The 20,327-nt window shown below is 52.4% G+C and overlaps 1 protein-coding gene across 1 annotated transcript in view; it reads left to right on the top strand.

Moving 5' to 3' along the window:
* Positions 1–20,327, top strand: part of MEGF11 (multiple EGF like domains 11) — a 325,951-nt gene that overhangs the window by 296,389 nt on the left and 9,235 nt on the right. The window contains exons 11-19 of the mRNA XM_046654139.1: positions 4,622–4,742; positions 5,616–5,779; positions 6,892–6,994; positions 12,174–12,320; positions 12,695–12,829; positions 17,732–17,860; positions 18,859–18,987; positions 19,456–19,584; positions 20,089–20,217. Of these exons, the coding sequence (XP_046510095.1) occupies positions 4,622–4,742; positions 5,616–5,779; positions 6,892–6,994; positions 12,174–12,320; positions 12,695–12,829; positions 17,732–17,860; positions 18,859–18,987; positions 19,456–19,584; positions 20,089–20,217 (1,186 nt within the window). The remainder of the gene's footprint in view (positions 1–4,621; positions 4,743–5,615; positions 5,780–6,891; positions 6,995–12,173; positions 12,321–12,694; positions 12,830–17,731; positions 17,861–18,858; positions 18,988–19,455; positions 19,585–20,088; positions 20,218–20,327) is intronic.

Raw genomic sequence — 20,327 nt, 5'->3', positions numbered from 1 at the left:
GAGCCACAGAACCCCAGCCCACAGGGGCCCCTCACTCATTTGTTCAACATTATTTATGGAACGCCTCTACTCTGTGCCGGGTACTGAGCGAGGGATACTGGGGCAACCCAGACAAGTGACATCCCTATTCTCACAAAGCTTCTAGTCTAACTCGGGGTGGGGGGGGATGGGGGGAGACAGTAAATAAGTGGACAAATAAACACATCTGCATGCAGGCATGAGTGTGCCTGGGTGGACACTGCCTGGGAGTTGCCTAAGGGCAGAGACTGGGTCTCAGGCTCCTGTGTGCCCCTGGTGCCCACCACCAGGGCTGGCCCAGAGCTGGCCCCCGTTCAGCAAACATTTGTTGAAGTGCCTGGCATGAGAGAGAAAGCATATGGAAAGTGCCCAGTCCTGGTTCTGTCCACAGTAGAAGCAGTTTGTACACACAAACATCTCATTTCAATTAAACAACATTTATCAAGGACCCATTATATACCAGCAAGGTCCCAAGCCCTGAGACTCTAGACGTGAATAAAATCAGATCCCCGTCTCCCAGAGCTCACAGCTAGGGGTGGAGGCAGGCACGTGAGCCAGCCAGGACCCCCGGTGTGCTAGGATGGTGGTGGCTGTGTGTGCACGCCATTCTCATCAGCGCAGGGCTAGGGGCTGGGGAGGGAACAGACCAGGAAAGAAGGACGAGGAAGGAGTCACAAATTTATACCCAAACCCACATAGATGGGTCAACAGATACCCCCAGAGACAAACACAGACTCACAGGTGTGTATGCCAACTACCTAAGCATGTGTAGACACAGATACTGACCCCTGTAGACTTGGGCACCACCTAGGCCATCATGATTGAGGCCTGTTAGTGGTGCCCCAAATCGGGGAGTTGTGTAGGTGAGAGAAGGGCCTGTGTGTTGGGGTTGGCCCCTGGGGCACCGTGGGAATCACCAGACCTTGGCCAGGGGATGCCCTGAGGTAGGCAGAGCTGTTAGGCTAACCCTGAGGAGTTAGGCTGATTATTGGCTTTCCGTGCATGTCAATCACCAGAGACAGCCAATCAACTATGCACCAGGCCTGAGCCTCAGATCAGAGGCCAGAGGTAGGGAATTTGACAAGAGTTTACCTGTTAGGACTTGTGCTGGTTGAGGAGTTTGAACCAAGTCGGGGTCAGGACAGTGAGGTGGAGGAGGGGGTGTCCGGAGCTAGCTGCACCAGGCTCCCATTCCTTCAGGGCAGAACTGTGCACTTTAGAAACTTCCCACTTCCCTCTTTGGAATTTTTGCTATCAGGAGGTAACAAATGGGAAGGCTTTGGAACACTCTTGGCATGGGGTAGCCCCTCAGTGAGTGGTCATTCTGTCCCCCAAGACCACACCCTTGGTACGTGGTGGTGAAAGTTCCGGCCTGTTCAGCTGTGAGGAGGGGAACCAGGAAGCCAGCCTGGAGGAGGTGGCCGGAAGGTGACCTGGAGTGTGAGGTGAGGCCTCCTGCTCCCGGAGCACCAGCCCTCCTCTCCTGCACAGGGCCCCGCATTTGTTTACTGAATGAGCAATGGGTCTCTCCTCCAGAGCCACCTTCTGCTGAAACCTTGGAGGGTTTTGTGTGTTCTTTTCGTAAGAGATACTATTTCTTTGCAGGAATAATAGCTTTTGTAGTGCTTTCTGCCTGCCAGGCAGTATTCGGTCTGCTTCATGTATAATAACTAATTTAATCTTTTTAACATTCCTGTGAAGTAGGGATGTTATCATTCCCCTTTTACAGACGGAGGAGCTGAGTCCCGAGGGGTTAGTAAATTGTGCAAGCTCGCACAGTGAGTAGTGGAAGCGGGATGGCGCTGTTCTCGAAGCACTGGGCTCTGCCATCTCTCTGGAAGGAAGGTCTCGTTCTTCCTCTTCACCCTCGCTGACACTCCGCGAGCCCTGGAGAACTCACTGCCCCTCTTAAGTCTCCATTTCCTTCTCTGGGATGCAGAAAGTCCTCTGTACCTGGTGGCCTCCCAGGGCCGTTGAGAGACCAAGCTGCCTGTCCATGTGCCTGCACGGGCTGCGCCGGGAGAAAACGATGCCCTGGCGCAGTGTTCTGGGAGCAGATGCTTCATGCTGGGCACTCTACATCTTGGCCCCTGGAGCAGGGCCAGGTGGAGAGTCCTCTCTGAGCCTCACCAGCATACCCACAGCTGGGCCCACAGGCCCGTTGAGGCCTCCCAGGAGGCCCGGGTTTGGGGTCACTAATGAGGATGCCAGGAGAGAAACCGCTCTTTCTTAAATTCACGCAGAGAAATCATAAACTGTGCGTGCAATTTGCACCCGGGCCAAGGCCCTCAGAGCTTAAATACATTCTTATGGGCTATTTATAGTCTTGGAGAAATTAGAGTTTCCTGGGTAATGCGAGTGCTGACAGACTCCAGCTGGTCAGGGCCTGCCAGGGACTGGCAGGGGAACCAGAAGTAACCATGGAACCTTCTGGTGCAGGACTCCATGCTCCCCAGTCTCTTCTCCCTGACCCAGCTGGTGCAAGCGGGACAGGAGGAGAAAAGAGCTCGAGAGGGTTCTCCCTTCACCGAGGGCCCATAATCTCCGGGCTCTCTGTGGCCTAAATGGGGGTGAGACAGCTGCCTGGGACCCTTAGAGTTGAGAGGGGAGCTCCTCTACTTTAAGCCTGTCATTTCACAGATGCTGGAACTGAGGCTCAGAGAGGGGCAGGAACCTATCCAATGTCACACAGCTGGTGGGGCCCAGATGAGCTCTGAATTCCTGGCTCAATCTATGCATCAGCATTGCTGCAGTAAGCCTAGGCATAAGACCAGAGAAACTGGCTGGAGAGACTCCCTAGGGGAACACAGTGGGAATTCAGCATCCAGTGACCACATGCTCCCGAGCAGACAGCCCCAAAGTGGGTTCTTGAGTAGGGAAGGAGGCATGTCATGGAGGACTCAGGGAAGAAAGCCCAAACTCCCTTACCTGGCATTCAAGCCTCCCAACTCCCCTTTTAAACATCTCTCTGGCCCCTCCCTAGGTAAGCTTCTCCCTCCAGCGCCCCTAGAACATCCCAGCTCTCATACCCCTCTGCACTCTCATCCACACTCTCCCACCTGGACTGCTTTTACCGGACTCTTCTCTGATCAACTGAACGTTCCACCCCTCAAGGCCTCTGAAGTCCCCATTCCTGGTCCCCCCTGCCCTGTGACTTACCCTCACTCTGAGCTCTTTGCTGGAGCCAGTGTAGTGGATGCTGTCGTGCGCCACCAGACTCACAGTTCAGGACGCAGGCACTCCTTTCTCCCCAGCTGCAGGGAACTTAGGGCTCCCAGAAATTGCCCTCAAAGAACACAATGCACCTGAAGTCACACCCCCTTCCCTGAGGCAGTGGCTAGCCGAAGACTGGTGGGGGTATAAGGGCTCTCCCTCCCTTCCCTGGGGGGACAATTCTAAGGGCCACCCTCCAGAGCCTCCTGGCACATCAGCTGAGGCCTCAGTTCAATTTCTCCCTCTGCCCAGTCCTGCTTCCTTTACTCCTCACTGGGAAGGTTCTGAAGAGCTCGCTGGTCTCCGTCTCTGAGAACGCTTTCCAGAGACGCCAGTTTGTGACGCCTGGTAACAGAATGGTTGAGCAGCCAGCCTGGGTTCCAACAGAGATCAACCATTGTTAGCCCCATGACCTGGGCTGAGTTACCTGACTTCTCCATACAATTGCTTTCTCCATTAAGTGGGAATAATGCTGAGGCAATGGTTCCTGTCTCCTGAGAGTATTGTGAGCTTTAAATGGGATGATGCATGCATGGTGCCTGATACTGAGAAAGCCTCCATAAGCATCAGCTATTGTTATTTATGTTTAACTTCTTGGAGGTTCGGGTAAATGGGGATAGATGTTATTATCTGTGTTGTGGGATTGTTGGTGAGAATCAAATAAGACTGAGAAGCAAGGGTTAAATTCTTTGCTGGCGTGACCTAATACAGACTCAGGGGTCAAGTTCCCTGGGGGCTTTGCCCATCCTGGAGCTGTAGTCTGGAATCTCTGTAGTAGTTTCCTGTCACTGCTCTAACAAACGCAGTGGCTTAGGACAACACAAATTTATTCTCTCACACTTCTGTAGTCAGAAGCCTGGTGTGATCCCGCCGGACTAAAGTCAAGGCGTTGGCAGGCTGTGTTCCTTTGGAGGTGCTAGGGGAGAACCCGTTTCCTGCTCACTGGGGTTGTCGGCGGAGTTCAATTCCTAGGGTTGTAGGACCAAGCTCCCCATTTTCTTGCTGGCTGTAAAAGGAGGGTTGATCTTAGCTTCCAGAGGCCACTGCATTCCTTGGCTCGTGACCTCTTACTCCATCTTCCAAGTGAGCGCAGGCAGGGGGAGGACTCCTCATGGCGTCTCTCTCTGACCAGCCTCTTTGGTCATGTTCCGCATGTAAGGACTCATGTGATTACTTCAGGCCCACCCGGACAATCCAAATACTCTTCCCACCTCAAGGTCCTTAATCACATCTGCAAAGTCCCTTCTGCCATGTAAGGTCACATATTCACAGGTTCCGGGCATTAGAACACTGACGTCCTGGGTGGGGAGTGGGGGGTCGTTATTCTGCCTCCCACAGCCACCCAGCATGGGGCAGCCTCTGATCCACAATCTACCTCCTCCTTTTCCAGGGAGAGGTCTGTGCGGTTCCCTGTGCAGCGGGGACCTATGGCCCCAACTGCTCGTCCGTTTGTAGCTGTAACAACGGTGGCACCTGCTCCCCGGTGGATGGGTCCTGCACCTGCAAGGAGGGTAATGTGCTCTTTCCCAATCCCATCCACCTCAGATGTGGACACCGCCCAGGTGGCTGCTGGATGAGGGGTCTGGGCTGCTCCTGCCCTGCCCACCCACATGCAGGATCAAGGAGCTCATATGTCAGGTTGCAGCCAAGGAAACCCGTGCCAGGGACTCCAACAGCAGGAATGTGAGACTAGCAACTGTGGGGAAGCTGCTACCACCCGAGGCAGGAGGGTCAAAGGGAGGAAGTGGACTTCCCCGAGCCTGGAGTGAGGGCCACCTGGCGGGAGCTGGGACATGGACAGAGGGCTGCATGGTAGTGCTGGAGCATGAGGGAGACACAGCCACCACCAGAGGCCCTGCCCAAGGCAGAGAGAGAAGAGGAGATAATGGTGTCTCTCCTGCTCCCGCCCTCCAGTCTGCGGGCCAGGTCTCCCACTGGCAAGCACTGTGGGAGTCAGCTTAGGGGGAGCCCGGGGTACGCAGCTGCAGGGGTTGGCCCCCTGTGACACAGAATAGAGCAGATGAAGGGAGAAATGGATCTGAGAGCAAGCAGGCTAGTGATCAGCCTCAGAATGGGAAACCAGCCTGTCCTGAAAACAAAGGGTCCTGAGATAAGCTGCCTGACTCCACTTTGGCTGGGGGTCCCAGGTGGGATCATCCACCTACAGCAAAAACAGTGAGAACGGAGAGTCAGGAGACCGGGTTCAAGCCCCAGCTCTCTTAACAGCTGTGCTGTGTTTCTGAGCAGACTGTGTGGAATGTGTTCTAACCCAGCGATCAGAGGAGCCATGGTTAGGGTGGGATGCCTTGTGCGGAGCTGGGAGATGGGCAGAAAGCTCTGCTGGGCCCAGATGGAGAGATGACAGTCCCTTTCCCTCCCTGCAGGGTGGCAGGGTGTCGACTGCACCCATCCGTGCCCCAGTGGGACTTGGGGCCTGAACTGCAACGAGAGCTGCATCTGTGCCAATGGGGCGGCCTGCAGCCCCACAGATGGCTCCTGCTCCTGCACGCCCGGCTGGCTGGGGGACACCTGTGAACTGCCCTGCCCGGTGAGTGCCCAGGACGGGGAAGGCCTGGTAGGCCCAGCATCCCGCAGGTCCTTTCCCTATGGTGACTTTGTCCGCAGAGGTACACGGAAAAGAGCACTGAACGAGATGGTGGGACACTTGGATTCAGGGCTCAGCCCTAGTTCTGACCTCTCTGTGGCCACTTTCCTACTTTGGGCCTCAGCCCTCTCATCTGTAAAATGGCAAATACTTGGCAGATGTAGCAATGTGGCATCACTTTCCCCTTGCTGCTCTAACGTTATTGACTCTGACACACGTACCTGAGCCCAAATGCAGCTTCAGAATCCTTCATTACACAGTGCTACAGGGCAGCCCTTACTAATCCATCAGAGTTGCCATTCCTTGATAGATAACATCTAAGCTTCTTTTTGTTCCAACAGTCTATAATTTTATGATTAGGGTGTGGGAGGACAAAATCAAGCACTATCCAGCAATAACCACCCAGACTTAATCACTGGATCTTAATCTAAAACACAAATAAATTAATTGATGTGATATTGTTGAATGAGTCCTACAGTCCTGGGTTCAAATCCTGGCTTTCCAACATTCTAAGTGTTACCTTGAGAACATTACTTCACCTCTCTAACCCTATTTCTCATCTTTAAATTGTGCATATAATGCAACCATCTCATAGAGTTGTTATGAGAATTAAGAGAAATGAGTAATGTAAGGCTCTTGGCACCTAGTGAGCATGCAACAAATGTTGGTTGCAACCTTCTTTCCCAGTAACAAAGAATAAATATAGCCATTCCTCACATATGATCAATGTTTTACGATTTGCAAAGTATATTTTCATTTACAATTTTAATTAGCGATCAGTACAATCCTCTGAGCTTGACCATTGAGAAGTGCGGCAGGACCATCACCTTCCTCCTTCCAAGCCCCATCCTCTTGTTAATGCAACCAAAGAATTATTTGCAGTGGCTTCATGGCCATGTTGATCCCCAGTTATAAAAAGTGCTCCCACCATGCTCCAGCCCCGGGCTCTCTGCATTCTTGTGGGGCAGTGGCTCAGTTTTCTCATCAAAATCCAACCGGAGTGTGTAAACCGGGGTGTAGGTCTGAGCAGCTCTCTCTCCCCCTTCTCTCCACAGGATGGCACATTTGGGCTGAACTGCAGTGAGCGCTGTGACTGCAGCCACGCCGATGGCTGCGACCCCATCACAGGCCACTGCTGCTGCCTGTCTGGATGGACAGGTAAGCCCCTCTGCCTCTCCACCACCAGGGCCTGTGGAGCCTGGTCCTTGGTATCCTCCTGCTTCTCCTGACCGTTCTCTCCCTCCTTCACTTCTGCTTCTCCCTGCATATGCACCTTTCCCTCCACTTCCTCTGGGGGCTCTGTTCTAAGGGGTAGGGGGACACCAGTGAAAAATCAGACAAAGGTCTAGGTGCTTAATCTGTGTTTGCAGAGGATATGGTGGAAGGGGACAAGGGACTTTCTCCTTAGCCCAGGCTCAGACTCCTGGTCCCTACATGTGTCCTGGCAGCCTACCTCCTAAACACTTAGCGAATCCATCCACTTCTCTCCATCCCACTGCCACCATCCTGGTCCACCGAGCACCATCTCTCAGCCGGCACTGCCTCGGCCTCCTACTTGGCCCCTGAGCCTCCTCTGTTGCCCAGCTGCATCCAATCTGCACGTGGTGGCCGGAGTGAACTTTCCAAAACCTAGATCTGTTCACATCAGCCCCTGCTCAGAGAACACCTCACTGGCTTCCCAAGGCACTCACATAAAATCTGAAATCCTTCCAGTGGCCGGGGCCCACAGGATTGGGCCCTGCACAACTCCTCCACCTCTCTTTTGCCCCCTCCCATCACTCTACACTCCAGCCACCCAGGCCAACCACTTTCCTGACTCCAGGCCTTCGTATGTGCATTCCCTCTGCCGGCATCACTCTCTCCTTTCCTCTTCACTTGATAATGCTTTCTCATCCTCCAGATTTCAACTGACAGCTTCCTTCCTCTGGGAGGCCTCTCTCCCCCTGCTACATCCCACCTCCCTAACCTGGCCAAGACGATGTAAGAGCCCCTTTTATTAATTCGTATAATACCCTACACTTTTCCCCAATTGTCACTGAAATCTGATTTGAGTAACTATTTATTTATTGTCTGCCTCCCCAACTTGACCATCAGCTCTCTGGAGCCCATTGCCATGAACCACATCTGTCTTGTTTACCACTGTATTCACTGCTTGCCACCCACTGAGATATAGATGACACAGTGGTTAAGAACATGGAGCTGGAGCCAGACTGCCTGGATTTGTGGCCTTGGGCAAGTCATTTAACCACTCAGGGCCTGAATTCTCCATCCATAAAATGCAGATAATTATAATCCTTGCAACCACAGGGTCATTTTGAAGTTTAAATGAGTTAATACCTGTAAGTGCTAACAGTGCCTGGCACATAGGAAGTGCTCAGTAAATGTAAGCCCTGAATACAGGAAGTGGTTAATAATGATGTGCTGTGTGAATGAATCCAGTCCCACAGTGGTGGACAGCAAGGAGAAAGAAATACAGGCATTGCTGGCAGTGTAGGTCCTCAGATAAATACTTCACACTATGTTACTGAGCAGCCTCTGTTCTCCATAACCAGAAAGTTTCTGAGCAGCTGAGGGCCAGGGACATTGCTTCCTCTGTAGCATCTCCGGCCTCACTCCCCTGCCCTGCCCCTTAGTACAGAGCAAGGCTCCACCCTGGTCACCGGTACCCTAGACTCTTAGCTGGAGCCAAGTGGAAATCCACTTCAATTCTTCGTTGCCTTAATTTTGAGTGAGCCGGTAAGATTTCAATGACATCTGGTGCTTAAAAATTCCCTCTTTGATGGACAACCTTTCAGCAAGGCCTCTGCTGTTCTAAAGCTAATTTCCCCAAACAAGGTCCTGAAGTCATTTCAAAGGAGCGATTGATGTCCTGAGGTTTGTCATGCAAATAGAGACCAAGGAGGGATAGGGAGGGGAGGGGTCCAGGCCTGGCCTCCTGCTCAGTAAGCGCTCCCCACCCTCCGCTGCCCCCAGAAGTCTGTCCCAGCCCCTGGCATATGGCTTGCACCTTGGCTCAACACCGGTTTTGCTCTGCCCTAAGGGTGTGCCTGTCTTCTCCCCTCGCCCCCATAAGCTGCAGGCTTCTTGACGACTGACATCATGTCTCATTCCCCCTGCCCTGCACATAGTAGATGCTTATTAAATGTCTATTGAAATAAATTGAAAGAAGCTGGGCTATAACCATATTTGGCTCTTCCCCTTGAAGTGAAGGAGACCTGAGAGATGATCTACTCCAACCTCCTCACACTGCAGACAGGAAAGGGAGTTGCCCAAGGTCTCAGGACATTAGTGCTAATAGGATGCGAGACACAGGATTGTCTTGTAAAGGGGAGCCATTTATTCCTTCAATTAGCATTTATTCACTCCAGCAATCACCAAGTCTTTATTTGGCAGCTACCATGCCCAGCACCATGTTGGGCCCAGCAATAAATGGCAAAATTCACTAACAGCAATAGTTCTTGAGTACCTACGTGTCAGACACTGTGCTGGGCACTGTAGATGCAAAAATGACCAAGATGGCATCCTTATCCATTAGAAGCACCAAATAAGGAGGGTCAGAAGTGTCAGTAAACCATGGTCCCTGTCTTCAAATTGCTAGTAAGGGAGACAGGACTCATATGTATGAAACATTCAAATAATAGGTAGAGAAAAAGCTGTATGCCACTGACTATCAAAGAGATGTTTGAATCCCTGGGCAGACATCTGGGAGGGCTTCCTGGAGAAGGAGGGCCCTAAGCAGACCCAGAAGGATGTGGGCTGCTGAGTTGCTGCTGGCCTTGTGGCATGAACTAGAGCTCACAATATATGGATTCTTAGCTTAGCTTTACCCACCAATACAGATGTGTAGGGGGTCCTGAAAAATAAAGCAGGGAGATTCCCTAGGGGTCAGAAGGGAAGGGACCTCTACCGGGGATTATGATCCCCATTCAACTACGGGGAAAGCAGGGCCTAGAGAAGGTCACTGGTGAAGCTGTGCCTCTTCAGAAGCTGTGGTCAGAGAGCGTCCCACCAGGCCACCATCAGCCCCTGTGACCACACCTGAAGAAGTAGGGCACTCCATGCAGGGGGAACCCTGGACCATTCTCCCCACTTAGGCCCCAGCGTCTTAAGTTCCGGAGAGCCCTTAGAATGTATAAGAACCTCAGACAGGAGCCCCACTCCCACAGAGCCAGCCCTGGAATAAAATAATTGCCAAACCCTAGAACCCAGTGGGCCCTTGCAGCCACCTGCAATCTGACCATAGTCACCTTCCACCCACGGTTCTCAATCTCCAAGAAAGAGGACCCCTTTTTCACATGAAAACATTTTGAGGATTCCACACATGAGTGTGTGTCCATCAATTGGAAGAAAACATAATAGCAACAGGCTGCCATGAATTCAGGGGTGCTTTGGTATGCATTGTGTTTTATTAATCACAGTAATATCTGCATATAGTTTCAGGAAAGAGCAGTGTTGATGTGTGACACACGTGCCTTGGTCAGCCTGCAGAGTGCTGGAGGCACAGGTGGGATCAGAGGCCCCTGTCAGACAGTGGCGCTTGGCCTTCGTCCTGCGTGCCTCCCAAGAATGGCAGAGTCCCTCGGCCTGCAGTCTGATCCTGGGTTTTCAGCCACTACAGGCAAAACAATTCCTTGGGGCAGATCACAGCTTTTGGTGTGCCTAAAGAAGGGGAAACTTGGAGAGGGAGCCAAAGCTTTGAACAGCTTCATGGGTGCCCCTTCCCCAGGCTCCCCTTGGGTCAGTCCATGCTGCTTGTCCAGGGTTCACCTTTTGAGCACCTGAAACTCGACAGCGAGAGACCTACATCAACGGGTGAAATGTGCCCCCTAGATTCTCACTGGGGAAAGATCCCATTCCCTGGGGAGGAGGTCCCCGCTCCCTCCTTACAGAGGCCTCATTTGCTGGACAGCGTCATCTGAAGGCCCACCTTGCTGCACAATTGATATGTCACAGGGAGGGAGGCCCAGGGAGGGAGCGCGGGCGCCAGACTAGACTGAGCACTGGAGGATGAGTGAAGCCTGTTGCATCCCCTCCCTCTCCGCTCTCTCCCAGCTGTTCTGCACGCCCGCCCCCCCTTCCCCAACAGCTCAGGTGGACTTGTACAATTCCAGCCTGCCTCTAAATTGGTCCCACTGCTCTCCTTCCACTGCTTGGGCTGGCTCTGTTCACTGGGCCTGAATGTCCTCCTCCCTCTTTCTCTTTTTCACAATCCCTGTCCTTATAACAAGGCAGACATGATTTTTAAACTAATTCTGCTCCTCTTTGAGCCTCTGATATTCACCTTCCAAAGCCAAGCCGGTCTCCTGGGTCCACAGGGTCCATTCACCTAATGCATGTCAGACTGGAAGCCTTTGCTGCCCGAGAGGAAACCTCACCCAGAGCTGGGGCCTTCAGCCTCAGGCCTTCTGAAATTCCTTCCTAGCCTTTGGGCTGTAATCACCCCAGTACACATTTCCTCTATCTCAGCTCAAAAAGACGAGGTGGGCCTTTCCTCCTCCTCCTTATTGAGAAATTCCGTCCGTTCCCCCATAGACCACTGTTTGTCAAACTGAGGGTCATTAAGTCAATTTCTTGGGTCACAACTAGTTTTTTTTTATTATTATTAATAGAATACATCACAGTGCACAGAAAACATCAGAGTACATCACACACAGTGACAGAAAATGTTGTTTTGCAAACCGTCGGTTTCTATTATACATATGTGCGCACATATGATATAAAATACATATTGCACTGAGGACTGTGGTCAAAAGAGTCTGAAAAGAGCCGCCCACTCTCTGGGCCCCCACCCCGGGGCTGGTTGGCTGGGACCCGGCAAGGACCAGTCCCTCCTGGACTTATGCGGGTGTCACAGAGCTCACTCCCAGCTTGTGCAGCCCCCAGTAACGCCACTCACCTGCCCCATTGTTGGTTTCTCCCAAGCCTAACCTTGGATAACCAACTAAGATGTCCAAACAAAAGAGGCCTTTCATGATCTGGTCCCCTCTTAGTCACCCAATCTCCTCTCTTGCCATACCCCATTTTGTGCTTTATGGTTCAGCCACACTGCGTTAGTTTTTCTTTCAAGGCACGATTCTCTCTCCTGCTTCCTGCTCTTTGCACATAGAGTTTCCTTGACCTTGTCAATTCCTCCTTGGCCCTTAAGACTCAGTTTGGGTATCACCCCTTTCTGGAAGCCCTCCTTGACCAGCCAGGCCTCGGCTAGGGCTTTCCTCCATGTTCCCAGCTGCACTGTGCTTGCCTCCACCTCTTCATACTGCACGGTGCCCCCTTCCTATCAGTCTTCCTTTTGCCCTCACCCCATCACCTCTGACCTGAGTCTGCCTCTGGCCCACAGGCATCCGCTGTGACAGCACATGTCCGCCCGGTCGCTGGGGCCCCAACTGCTCCGTCTCCTGCAGCTGTGAGAACGGTGGCTCCTGCTCCCCAGAGGATGGGAGCTGCGAGTGTGCCCCTGGCTTCCGAGGACCCTTATGCCAGAGAAGTAAGGCTGAGCACTCCCATCTCACAGACCTTGGACGGCTCCTCCTCCCCACCCCTTCCCAGTTGGAACTAGTCCTGCCCTGAGAGAGGCTGGGCTCTGAGTCAGCCACCATCAAATTTCTCCCTCTATTCCCCTCGCTCCCTGCCCTGGCTTTTCCATCCCCAAGCTCAAGGCCCAGCCCTGCTCCTCAGTGGAAACAGGACCAGACCACAGGTCCTCTCTGCAGAAAGGGACGGGCCCTCCAAGTTGTGGGGCGGGTACGGCTCTCCCCATACTTTTGAGGAACCTCCCTTCATCACTATGTGGGACCAGAGGGGTAGCCAGGCTGGCTGGGGCCCCTTGAGCTGTTGACCACATCTCCCCTTCACCCCCAGTCTGCCCCCCCGGGTTCTATGGCCATGGCTGCGCCCAGCCGTGCCCTCTCTGCGTGCACAGCAGTGGGCCCTGCCACCATGTCAGCGGCATCTGTGAGTGCCTCCCTGGATTCTCTGGAGCCCTCTGCAACCAAGGTACTGTCTCCTGGTGGAAGGCATGGACCTGGGAGGTGGGGAGTCCTGGGAGGGAAGTGGCAGGGAAGGAAGGGTGTGGGGATTCTCACCAAACTCTGGGGGCAGCTCTTTGCCTCTGCAGGGCTTGGGACTACCTTTCTAAGAATTGGGTCACCAGAGGGAGTGAGACAAAGCTGTTATGCAGTTATAGGAACAGGCTCAGAGAGGTCGAATGACTTCTCCATGATCTCACAGCTAGCAAGTGGCAGAGCTGAGAAACAAATTCTGACTCCAAAGCCCATGCTAAATGGATGAAAAATGAAATAAGTGCAGATGAGGTCCACATAAGAAGTGGCCCCAAATGGCTTATGCTGAGTGCCAAGTGGTAAAGGCAGAGAATGCGGTGGGAGCTCAGAGGAGACAGATCTGGCTTCAGCTGGAGATGGCAACTTCCTGGCCCCTTCTCCTCACACTCAGGCCCGACAGCACTAATCCCTCACCGCCTGCTCTCCTGTCTCAAATGCAGAATCCTTCACAACACCAACTCCAGCCAACCTCTAGCACTCAACTGCAGTTGAAAAGGGAGACAAAGCTTATTTGCATTGGTGTGCTGCTAAACTGGCTCTCTGTGGGAGAAAAGCCCTGATTTGTGACACTTGCAGATTTCTATGATGTAAATATTCCCACCATGACTGATCCCAAGGTACCAATGGTTTAACACTGGACACAAAACTCCTGAATATTCAACAACCAGTGCAGAGACAGAAGCTGGCTCCAGCACACACCATTGCTTATTGCCATCCTTGGCTTAGTTGAGCCAAGGGAGTGTGGATTTGGGGGCCGGCTCCATGCTGTGCAGGACTTCACCTGGGCCTGAGCCTAAAAGACGAAGAAGGAACAAAGGTGCTCCAGGTAGAGGAAACAGCCTGGGCAAAGCACAGGGCCTGGACATGCAACTGTTCAGCAGTAGGGAATGGCTGAAGGAGGCGGGGACTGGGGATGCAAAAGCGGACTGAGAAGGTGGTCTGGAGCCTTCAGGACAGCTTTGAAAACAAGGTTGCAGAATTTGCATTCTAACCTATAAGAAGCAAAGGGATCTTAGACCAAGGTAAACTTAGAGCTAAAAGCAACTTCAAGGTCATCTGTGCAAGAATCTCATCTGGCCTCTGTTTAAATACTTCCGTTGAGAGCTCACTACCTCCCAGGGGAACCGATTCTTTTGATGAAGAATCACTGAGCTGGGCTATTTTTGTAAGTGTATGGGCCGTTAATATGTATGAGCAGAAAGTTTACTCCATGATGCTTTGAGGTCATGAGAAGTTTGGGCCCCAGGGAAACATATGTGACAGTTTCATTTGCTTGCAGCCCTCCTAGGACAGTTTAATCATAATCTGACACATCGAGGTTTACTTATTAAACATCGGAGACTCAGCCGTCAATACAGATAGGCCGGGTCTAAATTGGGACCTAAGCCGCCCGAGGAGTAACTCTCAGATCTTGCAATGTCTGATTTATCGCCCGCTGGCCTAATGAGTATTTTCCACATATAGATCTAATAGAGTTTGCTATTAATGGCAACTGCCCTGGTTAAGTCTCAAACCTTGTAAAAAATTGAACTGACACTTTCTAATGACCGGTTTTCCAGAGAGTTACAAATTACAGACACTGCTTATGCAGAATCATTAAACATAGATTAAATATAACCAGATGTTTTCTTTTCACCAGCCCCCCTTCTCTCCACCGCCCCTCTTTGCCTCTCTTCATTCAGCCAAGAAGTCGACCAATTAATGTATTAGACTGATCACATTAGCAGTTCCGTGGGTGAATTTGTCAGCCTTGTATATGTGAGAAAGACTTCAAAGATAAGACTGTCTTGTTAGAGAAGCTCAGAGCTGGGGGTGGGGGTAGGTGGAGCAGCTCTGGCACCCCACTTCCCACAGAGGGCCAGGACTGGGGATGAGTTCCCCAAAGCAAGCACCTCCCAGTAGCAGGGAAGAGGAGGCCGGGCTACATGCTTTTCAGGAAGCTCAAGTTGCAAACAGGTGAGATGCATGTCATCCTCCTGGCAGTGGACCTGGAAGGAGCTAAGGTTTTTGCCAGAGGACATGTAGGGCCCCAAATCAGCCAGCCTGCTCATAGCTGTTAACCATGGCCTGCAGCCAGTGGGTGAGAGTTATCATCCCCATTTCAAAGATGAGGAAACAGAGACTAAGAGGGGTGATGTGGTTTGCTCAAAGGTACTTAGCCAGTAAGTGGCAGAACATTCTAGCTGTGTGACCTTGGGCAAGCTACTTAACCTCTCAGTCCCTCAGCTTCCTCATTTGTAAAGTAGAGTTAATAATAGAGAGTAATAACGAATGTATATAATATTGAGAGTGTTACAAGGTTAATTGAACGAATATTTGTAATGCACTTTGAACAGTATCCGGTGCATATAAGCTCCACAGAAGTGTTTGTTGAATACATAAATAAAACTAGGGCCCAAACCCAAGCCTTTGGACTGGAGATCCTGGTACACCATGTTGCCTTCCGTATTGTCCCAACCGCTAATCATGTCCAGGAGAGGCACAGAGAGGACACGGGATGCTAGGCACCAGGTGCCCACAATCTGGTTGGGGAAGGACTGGCAATATGAGGCAGTGTGGCATAAAGGAGAGGGTACCAGCCCAAGGTTTGAGAGACCTGGGCCCCGGGGAAGGGGAACTTCACAAATCAACATTTTCCCATGATGCTGCATGTGGCTCGGCCAACTGAGGGCCTCAGAGATTCAAGGAATTCCTCCCCCATAACAGATGCAAGGAAGCCTTCTTTGAGGAGCTTGGGCTGGCTAGAACTGGGCTTTGAGGGGGGCAAGGTGAACAGAGAGGAGCTTGAAAGGACAGAAGTCACTGATCCCAGAAGAACCCACTGGAAGGTCACTGCTCCTGTGGCGTGTTTTCACCATTTTGGAACAATTCCTGAGTGTTCGCTATACTCAGGCACTGTGCTGGGCACTCAGACAACAAAGAACAAGAGAGCCAAGTTCCCTGTCCTCACAAAGCCTATAGTCTAGGGGACAATTCTGAGCTCAGCCTTTCCAGCAGAACTTGGGAGTGAAGTGGGAGGAAAGGGCAGCCAGTTTATTTCCATACATTCAGCCACCATGCCTTGAGTCCGTGTGGTTTTTCCAGGCATTGTAGGGGACACAGACATAGGCGGGACACAGGCCTGGCCTGAAAACAGGTTCACAAGTCATAGTAACAGAAGACCAGGGAAGAAACTAACAGAGGGTTCTGGAAGCTCAAACAGGGACACAGACCCCCCAGGACAAAGAAGAGGGATGAATCAGTTAGGATTAAGTTCAGCTATAAGTGACATAAAAACACCAAAAAACTAGCTTGAAAATGACAAGCATTATTTCCCCCTCACACATTAAAAAGAAAAGATCCAGAAGTAGGCCATTGGGGAATGGCAGGGTAGCGTACAAAGATGTCAGGGACCCAGGCTCCTTCTCTCTCGTTATTCTGCCATCCTCAGCATATGGCTTCCACCTCTGATAAAAGATAGCTGCTTGAGCGCCAGTCATTTTGTCCACAGTTCTTATCTATAATCTACATTATCCCTCAACAAGGAGGAATGGGCAAATAAAGTCATGCATTTCCACTTACCATTGGCCAGAACGTAGTCACGTGGCCACACCCAGCTGTACAGGAGCCCAAGAAATTCCAGGAAATTCCAGGTGGCCATAAGCCCAGCTAAAACTCGAGATTCTACTTCTAAGGAAGAAGAGACTTGATATTGAAGGAGTAGCAGTCTACTAGAGAGGGATCATGGGGGACGTGGCAGTTGAGTCTTATAGGCAGAGTAGGATTTCCACAGCTGGACATGAGGGTCAGGGAAATTTTGGAAGGGAACAGCTGGAGTGAAGGCATAGAGGAGGAAATACAAGGCATGTATTTGGAAGGTGGTGTGTGGTCCAGTGACTGATGGGTCTGAGTGAGGCAGGTTAAGTGCTGATCTCTAGGATCCAGATTTCATTGTGAGGCAATGGGCAGCCACTTGAGGCTATCCGGGCAGGCACAGGAGTGCCATGAAGACAGCTGTGCTTTGGAGTGCTCCAGCTGTAGGAAGCAGGTGGAGGATGAACTGCAGGGGCAGTGAGAGGTAGCTAGTCAGTTAACACTCAGACCTAGTCCTAAAGGAGCTTGAAGTCTGGCTAAGGGAACCAGGCCTTCCTCCAGGGACCAAGGAGTGACTCCTTCAGGAGGGACTGGGACCAAAATCCTACAAGTGACTCAAAGTGCAAATGCCATGGGAACCCAGTGGAAGAGAGCACCTTGTGGACTGAGGAGGGCTCTCCTGAGGAGGGGGCTGAGCTGAGGCTTGAGGAACAGGTTGGATTCGGAGAGACAGAGGAAATAGATGGACAAGGATAGACATTCAGGAATAGTCCTCCAACAGTTTCTCTGCAGACAGACCTGCTACCCTGCATTTGTCCCTCTCCTTCCAGCTATAAACATTCTCTGCCCTTGTGGCTGTGGGATCAGTGATGCTGGCAAAAGCGTGGTAATGGAAGGCAGAAGGCTGTGGAGCAGGGCAGGGAGCAGTGGACTGAGAGTGCAGAAGTGGGATTCCCAGTCTACCACTTCTGTTCGTGAGACCTAAGTGGAGTGATCTACCCCTATGAGCCTCAGTCTCTTCCTCTATCAAAGGGTATCATTAATAGAGCCTCTCCAGAAATGCAGCTGTGGGCACAAGAGGGGAACTCATTTATGTGCAAATGGAGAGGGGTGTTGGGGGTACTGAGATGGGCAGTTCCCACCCAGATCTGTGACCCTAGGGTGGTCATGGCTGTGGTCCGGGAACTCTTAGGTGTGCAGCTATGGGTGGTGGTCTGAGGAGTACAGGTGGGAGGGCAGGTGCCAGGCTGTCCTGTGCCCACAGTGTGTGCTGGAGGACACTTTGGGCAGGACTGTGCCCAGCTGTGCTCCTGTGCCAACAATGGGACCTGCAGCCCCATCGATGGCTCCTGCCAGTGTTTCCCCGGATGGATTGGCAAGGACTGCTCACAGGGTAAGCTGCCCCTTGGGAATGTCCCCCACCCAGGGTTAGGCCCTCCTTGCCCAGAAACTCTGTCCCTGGCACCTCCACCTCCCACAGCTGAAATTTCCTGTAGATAGAAATGTCCACCTGGGTCCCATTTAGCTGTATAGCTAACATGATGAATTATTAGGACTGATCACTGGCATTATTAACTGCTGGTGTTAAAGGTATTGACTTTGTTGATAGTACTATTAATACTGAGAATTAATACTCCATTAGCACCTGAGCAAGGAGTAGCCCCTAAATTTAGATGGGGAAGTAGAGGGGCAGGGACTGACATGCTGGAGTTTGGGAGTGGGGAAGTGAGGTGAGGCCAGAGCAGTCACCTCAAAGGGGCGAGGGTGTCCTCTGGGTGGCCCATGTGAATGATGTCCTGGGCATCATAAGCCTGGACAGGGTATTGCAGGGGTTGTTCATTTAAGGTGTACCCAATCTGATGCAGAGGTAACAGACCCATTCTCTGCCCCGTGGAGCTCATGGGTGAGGACCAGTCCGTACGCCTAAGGAGGTCCCAGTTAGATGACCTGGCCTGAGGGAATTTTCATTCTGATGGAGGACACACAGATGCCATAGTCAGGGCACTCACCAGCCGAAATAAGAGAGTCCCTGCTCTGGGAAAGTCCCCATCCTCATGGGAAGCTAGCACACACAGTATTCACACCTTAAACCACAATGTTTACAGTTTATCACACACCCACACTCTCCAAATCACAGTGCCAAGAGGGAAGGTTCAGGAGCCCTCAGGGCTGGGAGTGGGCAGAGATGCTGAGCTTAATGGGAATCTTGGGTGACTGAGCCAAGAGGTGAGTGAAGGAAATCTGTGAACAGTGTGTTAAGCCCCCTGAAAGCCAGGAAGTGCCACCGGGGTGCATCCTGGCAACTTGGCTCTGACTCCCCCTTCCTCTCCCTCCCTTTCTGTCTGCCCCTCTCTGCCTTGCCCTCACCCTCTGCATCCCACCCACCTCCAGCTTGCCCATCTGGGTTCTGGGGCCCTGCCTGCTTCCACACATGCAGCTGCCACAACGGGGCGAGCTGCAGCGCTGAGGATGGAGCCTGCCACTGCACCCCTGGCTGGACTGGACTCTTCTGCACACAGCGTAAGCTCCACCTCCCAGCTATTCGGAATCTCATGCTGCAGCCTGCTGGCTGCCATAGGCATCGTCTGGCCTCAACGGAGGGAAGGAGGAGGCGGGCCCCAGGGCCAGAAGCTCCCCACTAAAGGACTGGGGGGCCTAGCTGGATTCAGGGCCCAAATTCCTGGAAGGTCACGGCTATAAGGTACCCCAGCAATCAAGACCAGACTCTTCCTTAGCTAGTGAGGCCCAGAGTGGGGAAGAGTGAGCTTTGATTGCACAGTAAGGAGACGCCAGCCCAGCCTCTGGTTCCAGGGCAGCTTTGTCCAAAGGACTCCCCCGCCAACACCAACCCCCTCAGCATGAGGGTTCAGAGCGGGGAGATGGCTCAGCTGCAGTCTTGCTAGTCCTCACCCGATGCCCAAAGAGGCAGCAGAAGACAGGTTTGGTCCCAGCTGCACCTCTGCAGTTGCCCCCACCCTGTTTCTCCAGGCTGCCCAGCAGCGTTTTACGGGAAGGACTGTGGGCGCGTGTGCCAGTGTCAGAATGGCGCCAGCTGTGACCACATCAGCGGCAAGTGTACCTGCCGCACTGGCTTCACGGGGCGACACTGCGAGCAGAGTAAGCTGTCCCAACCCCTGACCCTAGGTGTCAGTGCCAGGCCTCAGCCTCCTGCAGGGAAAGCCTCCCCCCATTTCAAGGCCCACCCATTCAGGGCTCTGCACCCCCTGCTCCCTTGACTTTTGGAGCAACTCCCAAGGACATGGGTGTTTGAAGAGTTTCTTCTTCCAGTTGGGGTGGCAATGGGGGATGCTGAGGTAGAGCAGAGGCCTGAGGGAGTAAAGAGGGAGGCAGATCTTGTTTGATTCTTCTCTGAAGCCCTTATGGCACTCAGCTCAGGGCCTGGCACACAGAGGATGCTGTGTAAATATGCGTCAAGTAAGGACAAAGCAGGGGTAGGTGCTCTCTCTACCCCAGGTATCAAACCAACACACCTCAGGAGCTACAGGGAAATAGGATTCATTCAGAGAGACCGAACTGGCTCTCACAGCTGTCCACATATGGGGGCGAGGGGTGGAGAGCGGGTGCATCTCACTGTCTACCCCAACTCTTCGTGCTGCACAGGATGTGCCCCAGGAACCTTTGGCTATGGGTGTCAGCAGCTATGTGAGTGCATGAACAATGCCACCTGTGACCACGTCACCGGCACCTGTTATTGCAGCTCTGGATTCAAAGGAATCAGGTGTGACCAAGGTAATAGGTGGCAGCCCCGGGGCAGGGGGCTGTCGAAAGGGCCCCATGGAGGCGGGCTCCAGGGAAGATTCCAACAGGGACAACTGGATTTCATAAGGATGCTTTGTGAC

Source organism: Equus quagga, chromosome 2, assembly GCF_021613505.1.
Source record: "Equus quagga isolate Etosha38 chromosome 2, UCLA_HA_Equagga_1.0, whole genome shotgun sequence".
Taxonomy (NCBI): Eukaryota; Metazoa; Chordata; class Mammalia; order Perissodactyla; family Equidae; genus Equus; species Equus quagga.
This window is presented reverse-complemented; position numbering and strand designations above follow the sequence as displayed.